This window comes from Oncorhynchus mykiss, chromosome 5 (genome assembly GCF_013265735.2).
Source record: "Oncorhynchus mykiss isolate Arlee chromosome 5, USDA_OmykA_1.1, whole genome shotgun sequence".
NCBI classification, from domain to species: Eukaryota; Metazoa; Chordata; class Actinopteri; order Salmoniformes; family Salmonidae; genus Oncorhynchus; species Oncorhynchus mykiss.
The window spans coordinates 16,752,446-16,759,765 of NC_048569.1; the positions used below are offsets into that span (position 1 = coordinate 16,752,446).

General features: G+C 42.3%; 1 protein-coding gene across 1 annotated transcript; it reads right to left on the reverse strand.

The window, feature by feature from the left end:
* Positions 1-2,447: 2,447 nt before the first annotated feature.
* On the reverse strand, positions 2,448-4,623 carry il1b (interleukin 1, beta). The gene is made up of 4 exons (XM_021601282.2): positions 4,423-4,623; positions 4,060-4,224; positions 3,761-3,909; positions 2,448-3,650 (listed from the first exon to the last, which is right to left on the reverse strand). Exons 1-4 carry the CDS (start codon positions 4,562-4,564, stop codon positions 3,435-3,437), a joined length of 672 nt encoding a protein of 223 aa, XP_021456957.2. The 5' UTR covers positions 4,565-4,623; the 3' UTR covers positions 2,448-3,434.
* Between the last annotated feature and the right edge of the window lie 2,697 nt (positions 4,624-7,320).

The window sequence follows — 7,320 nt, forward strand, 5'->3', positions numbered from 1 at the left end:
ATCTCACTCTGTGTTTGGTTTCTAATGGTAACACATCATCTCACTCTGTGTTTGGTTTCTAATGGTAACACAGCATCTCTCTCTGTGTTCAGTTTCTAATGGTAACACAGCATCTCTATCTGTGTTCAGTTTCTAATGGTAACACAGCATCTCCCTGTGTTCAGATTCTAATGGTAACACAATATCTCTCTGTGTTCAGTTTCTAATGGTAACACAGCATCTCTCTGTGTTCAGTTTCTAATAGTAACACAGCATCCCTCTGTTCAGTTTCTAATGGTAACACAGCATCTCTCTCTGTGATCAGTTTCTAATGGTAACACAGCATCTCTCTCTCTGTTTAATTTCTAATAATAACACAGCATCTCTGTGTTCAGTTTCTAATGGTAACACATCATCTCACTCTGTGTTCAGTTCCTAATGGTAACACAGAATCTCTCTCTGTGTTCAGTTTCTAATGGTAACACAGCATATATCTGTGTTCAGTTTCTAATGGTAACACAATATCTCTCTGTGTTCAGTTTCTAATGGTAACACAGTATCTCTCTCTCTGTTCAGTTTCTAATAGTAACACAGCATCTCTCTCTGTGTTCAGTTTCTAATGGTAACACATCATCTCTCTCTGTGTTTAGTTTCTAATAGTAACACAGCATCTCTCTCTGTTCAGTTTCTAATGGTAACACAGCATCTCTCTCTGTGTTCAGTTTCTAATAGTAACACAGCATCCCTCTGTTCAGTTTCTAATGGTAACACAGCATATATCTGTGTTCAGTTTCTAATGGTAACACAGCATCTCTCTCTGTTCAGTTTCTAATAGTAACACAGCATCTCTCTCTGTTCAGTTTCTAATGGTAACACAGTATCTCTCTGTGTTCAGTTTCTAATGGTAACACAGCATCTCTCTCTCTGTTCAGTTTCTAATGGTAACACAATATCTCTCTGTGTTCAGTTTCTAATGTTAACACAGTATCTCTCTCTGTTCAGTTTCTAATGGTAACACAGCATCTCTCTCTCTGTTCAGTTTCTAATGGTAACACAATATCTCTCTGTGTTCAGTTTCTAATGGTAACACAGTATCTCTCTCTGTTCAGTGTCTAATGGTAACACAGCATCTCTCTCTGTTCAGTTTCTAATGGTAACACAGCATCTCTCTCTGTTCAGTTTCTAATAGTAACACAGCATCTCTCTCTGTTCAGTTTCTAATAGTAACACAGCATCTCTCTCTGTTCAGTTTCTAATGGTAACACAATATCTCTCTGTGTTCAGTTTCTAATGGTAACACAGTATCTCTCTCTGTTCAGTGTCTAATGGTAACATAGCATCTCTCTCTGTTCAGTTTCTAATGGTAACACAGCATCTCTCTCTGTTCAGTTTCTAATAGTAACACAGCATCTCTCTCTGTTCAGTTTCTAATGGTAACACAGCATCTCTCTCTGTTCAGTTTCTAATAGTAACACAGCATGTCTCTCTCCCTTTGATCATCACTAGCCTTAAGAGGGATGAGGAGTGCATTGGTGACTGTACATTTTCAAGGTCAAATGATGCACAAGCTAATACAGTGCAAATACACACTCAACACACAAGCAATGAATATATAGAACCTATATAAACCTATTGAAACATTAACATGTAGATGGCTGGAATGAGGGGGCAGGGCGACCTCTATCGGTCTTCAGTGAGTTTTCAAGGGTCCCCAAAAGCAGGAAGAAAACTAACAAGAACAAAACACCTGAAGCAAGACCAAACATTTCAATGTATTTTCAAAGAGAAGTACAGTATTTGACTTGCTTACAGATCACAATAGAATAGAATTCCATTAATAGCGAACTCATATAAGCTAGCAGCATTTATTGGGGTGGGGGTCTGCACTTTAGAATCCTCTCTCCACCCCTGATATGAATCTGTCCTATTTTTACCCTCCTAGAGCCAAAACCGCATATCACCCCACAACCTGCATCTCTCTACTACTCCACATACATTATGTACAGCTACAGCATAGGAACCAACATCGCCACACATGGCGGGAACCAACCACATGGCGTACAGAGATATCACTATGCAAACCAGCATACCGACGACCAATGAGGAGGCCTCTTCCTCCTCTGGTTGGCTGGGTCCATTTCATCTTGCCATGCAAGATTCTAGGTTTATGGGTTTGATGGACACAGAGCTCCAGAGCCCTGATTCACGCTGTGTGTGTGTGTGTGTGTAAGAGTCGCTGCAGAGCGCTACACTAAGCCTATTTCCGACGGAATATTGACAGAAGTCCCTACCGCTTGTAGATGTGTGTTTGAGGTAGATCGTCCATCCTCCTGTTATTGTCTGTTCTGCTCTCACATCTCCACAAAAACATCCAAATGCATTGAATTTAATACAATTTTTTTAACTTTACTTCCATCATATGGCAAAATACATCATATACTCATTGAAAATGTTTTTTTTTGTATTGCTTTAAAAAGACAAATAACATTGTGTATTATATATTAGTTGACGCTAGCTGTTATGTAATATATTAGCTTAGCTTTTTAAATAAATAATAATAGTAGAAAAGGGATAACTGACTTTCTTATAGAAAATAAACAAAATAGCATTGATGTCACAATTTCACAGTGGATAATACTCAAAATAAAAATTACATTTGCAATGTTAGACAAGGAAAAATAATGAACTTTCTTATAGGTAATAAAACAAAATAGCTTGTAATTCTCCTCTTCACTGATACGAAGCAGATCATTCAGTCAGAGCACAAACAGACACATTAAAAAACATTTTCCCATAACTAGATATTACCCAATAGTACAGAAAGTTGACTACATAAAAACAAATGAGAACTGTCCTGCTTGGAGGACAATTAATGATTCTACTCTACTGTACTTAGCCGGTGGTACTGAAACCATAAGATAAAGAATTCAATATTAAGTTACTTTTTTTTATACTGAGCATTTACGGTCTGTGACGAAAACTTTGCGAAGCTAGAGCAAGGGCTCTTGATCCTGTCTGTAGCAGACAGGAGCTGGGGCTACTGAGCCACAACTCAACACTGCAGAGAGAATGAACACACAGCACCACCTGCTGGTCACACACTCACTACAACCAAACCACTTTCAAAAGACATTGGTGCACTCAGTAAAAAAGGCACTATCTAGAACCTAAAAGGGTTATTCAACTGTCCCCGTAGGATAACCCTTTGAATAAGACTTTTTGGTTCAAAGTAGAACAATTGTGGTTCCTGGTAGAATACCTTTGGGTTCCATGTAGAACCCTTTCCACAGAGGGTTCTACCTAGAACCAAAAAGGTCTCCTATGGGGACAGCCGAAGAGTGTGGTGGTAGAAGGGTCTATCATTTCAACACCTCTACGGTATCCATCTGTCTGATCTCTCTCTCTCTGGCTGTACTTGGTATATACACTCTTGGGACTGGGTGTGTGTTGTGTGTTTAGTTGTTGACATAGAAGTTGGTGAGCTTTCTGAGGTCCTCTGTCTGACACATCGCTACGGGCTGGCGTTGCTCCAGTGAGGTGCTGATGAACCAGCCGGGGTACTTGGCCGACTCGAAGGTGGTCAGGGAGATGCCTTTGGTTGTCATGTAGAAGAGGAAACGGGCTGTGTCTCCCTGAGCGCTGATGGTCCTCAACTGGTCGTCAGAACTCCGCTGAGAAAGAGAGAATGGGAGGGCAGGAGAAATGATTAGGATGATGAGAGGTGAATTGAGTATGTAGAGGTAAGTGTGTATGTGTGTGTTTGTGAGAGTGAGAGACACACCTCCAACTGTAGGATGGGAGCTGTGCTGTCTGTCTGCTTGGAGCAGGACAAGTTGAAGTCGCTACTGGCAATCCTCAAGGCAACTGGCTGGGCCTGGATAGTGTGGGAGTTCTTCATATTAATATTATACATGGAGAGGTTGAACCTCGCTGAGAGAGAGAGAGAAAGAGAGTGTTAAAGGATATTTTCACAATTTTAACACTCAACTGTGATGTTACCAAAATTGGTAAAGGCTGCCAAAAACTACGCTTACGGAATGCTTGCACTGTGCTTGCAGTGTAGTTTGGCAGTTAGCCTACCTCTCTGGTGGTCGATGCCGCCCCGCAGTGTAACGGCACGTAGCACCATGGTTTCAGGGTTGTGCACCAGGCTCTTCTGGTAACTGTCACACAGGGTGCACTGCCTGGGGCTGTCCAGTCGCTTGAAGGCTCCCTCTGGCTCCTGGACCCGCTCCATCACACACTCTACACAGAGGAGTGGAAGGGGGAGATGGAGAGAAAGAGGGGTGGGGGGGGGGGGGGGGGGGGACATGGGACAGGGACCATCAATTCACTGAATTGTTAACAGTGATCTGGGCCTAAAGAAACAGAAAATCAGTCTAGAGTACAGTCTAATCAAATAGTATAGATCGTCTATTGGTGACTGTACTGCAGCCTATGTACCTTCCAACAGGTTGTCCATGATGATGCCTGAAAGCTGGTCGTCGGTGCACTCCATGCCCAGGGGAGTGTGTGTGGAGTCAGACTTCTGAAAGGTGTGTTTCATCCTGTGCAGCACCATCACCAGGTGAGCCACCTGTCTCATGCCTACCTGATGCTGCTGGAGAACCTCCAGGTCAAAGGTCAGGCCCTTGTGCAGCTCCATCTCTGGTCCACCCTACACACATACAAGTAATCAGAATGATTACAAGTAGCAAAACATTTATAAATTCTGTCAAGAAATATATATATATATATATATATATATATATATATATATATATATATATATATATATATATATATATTTATTTATTTATTTATTTATATTTCTGGAGTTGCCCCAGGTTTCACTCAGTTTTAAAGGTTCAAAGAGATTTTAAAGACTGTTCTATTTAACATGCCACCACTTTTAAGGCAATTTAATATCATAGTGCCTTATTGGTCCTCTTTATGTATGAGCACACTGACTCAACCTACGTTTTTGATGTTCTACAACTAGTGTACCCTAATCCTTATAGCGCTTGCCATTCTTTTTTATACAATGTGTAGCAAAATGTCTTACCTTCGCACCAGGCAGGCAGCATTCCATGACTATTTTCTATCTTTTTAAAATGTATTTTTTAGCCTACCATTAAATACCTGAAATGAATTGTATGACTATTTTCTATCTTTTTAAAATGTATTTTGAAAAGTTTAGTACGTTTTTCTAAATACCCTACCTTTAGTGTGATCGTTTATCTCTTAGTGGTTGAAGCGTGAAAATGATGCCAACTGTGCTTTAGTAAACTCTATATTCTACTTGTCTCTGGGACATGGGAAACTCCCACACCTGCTCTAAACGTGGTAGGAAAAGTAAGAGCAATTACACAGTTTAATCACTAGCTGGGTTTCTAGTTGGCGACAGACTTTCATGTAAATAGTCACAAATTAGCATGTAGAAAATATGCGTATTTTCCCACCTGTAACCACATTTCCGTCCACATAGCGAGTAAAGTCATACCACATAAAAACAATTCACGACAGCTGTGATGGAAACAGGAAGTTTAGGTACAATTGTATAAATGCCAACAGATTATTTGTTTGTAAAACATGGTGGGATTTTAATTATGCGAGAAATGGCGGTGGAAACGTCTTTATGCGCAAATATTGATATAATAACCATCATATCCAAGTAAACTTGGAAACACGGGATGATATGGTTTGTGGTCCTCCCACTACTACTATAATAACTTACACTACATGGGCAAAGGTATGTGGACAACCCTTCAAATTAGTGTATTCGGCTATTTCAGCAACACAAGTTGCTGACAGGTAAATAAAATAGAGCACACCGCCATGCAATCTCCATAGACAAACATTGGCAGAAGAATGGCCTTACTGAAGAGCTCAGTGACTTTCCTAGTGGCAGCACTGTTTCCAACATGTAAGTTAGTGCTGAAGCATGTAGCGCATACAAATTGTCAGTCCTCGGTTGCAACTCTCACTACCAAGTTCCAAACTGCCTCTGGAAGCAACTTCAGCACGTTAACTGTTTGTTTGGGAGCTTCATGAAATGGGTTTACATGGCCGAGCAATCAAATCTGGAGCAGTGGAAACCTGTTCTCTGGAGTGATGAATCACACTTCACCATCTGGCAGTCCAATGGATGAATCTGGGTTTGGCAGATGCCAGGAGAATGCTACCTGCCCGAATGCATAGTGCTAACTGTAAAGTTTGGTGGAGGAAGAATAATGGTCTGGGGCTGTTTTTCATTGTTCGGGGTAGGCCCCTTAGTTCCAGTGAAGGGAAATCGTAACGCTACAGCATACAATGACATTCTAGACGATTCTGTGCTTCCAACTTTGGGGCAACAGTTTAGGGAATGACCGTTCCTGTTTCAGCATGACAATGCCCCCGTGCACAAAGTGAGGTCCATACAGAAATGTTTTGTCGAGAGGAGTGTGGAAGAACTTGACTGGACTGCACAGAGCCCTGACCTCAACCCCATTGAACATCTGAGCCCTCTCCTGTACTCCCTGTTCACCCTCGACTGCGTGGCCATGCACGTCTCCAACTCAATCATCAAGTTTGCGGACGACACTACAGTGGTAGGCTTGATTACCAACAACGACGAGACGGCCTACAGGGAGGAGGTGAGGGCCTTCGGAGTGTGGTGTCAGGAAAATTACCTCACACTCAACGTCAACAAAACTAAGGAGATGATTGTGGACTTCAGGAAACAGCAGAGGGAGCACCCCCCTATCCACATCGATGGGACAGTAGTGGAGAGGGTAGTAAGTTTTAAGTTCCTCGGCGTACACATCACAGACAAACTGAATTGGTCCACCCACACAGACAGCATCGTAAAGAAGGCCCTCTTCAACCTCAGGAGGCTGAAGAAATTTGGCTTGTCACCAAAAGCACTCACAAACTTCTACAGATGCACAATCGAGAGCAACCTGTCGGGCTGTATCACCGGAAGTATGGTTGTGGGCGGGGCTGTTGGCTCCGCCCACAACCGTAAGGCTCTCCAGAGGGTAGTGAGGTCTGCACAACGCATCACCGGGGGCAAACTACCTGCCCTCCAGGACACCTACACCACCCGATGTCACAGGAAGGACATAAAGATCATCAAGGACAACAACCACCCGAGCCACTGCCTGTTCACCCCGCTATCATCCAGAAGGCGAGGTCAGTAAAGGTGCATCAAAGCTGGGACCGAGAGACTGAAAAACAGCTTCTATCTCAAGGCCATCAGACTGTTAAACAGCCACCACTAACATTGAGTGGCTGCTGCCAACACACTGACTCAACTCCAGCCACTTTTATAATGGGAATTGATGGAAATTGATGTAAAATATATCACTAGCCACTTTAAAC

Coding starts and splice junctions, on each gene's coding strand:
- il1b (XM_021601282.2), bottom strand. CDS start 4,564: ATGAGACAGGTGGCTCACCTGGTGATGGTGCTGCACAGGATGAAACAC. Junction 4,225..4,422: donor CATGGACAACCTGTTGGAAG/GTACATAGGCTG, acceptor TCCTCTGTGTAG/AGTGTGTGATGGAGCGGGTC. Junction 3,910..4,059: donor CGGCATCGACCACCAGAGAG/GTAGGCTAACTG, acceptor TCTCTCTCTCAG/CGAGGTTCAACCTCTCCATG.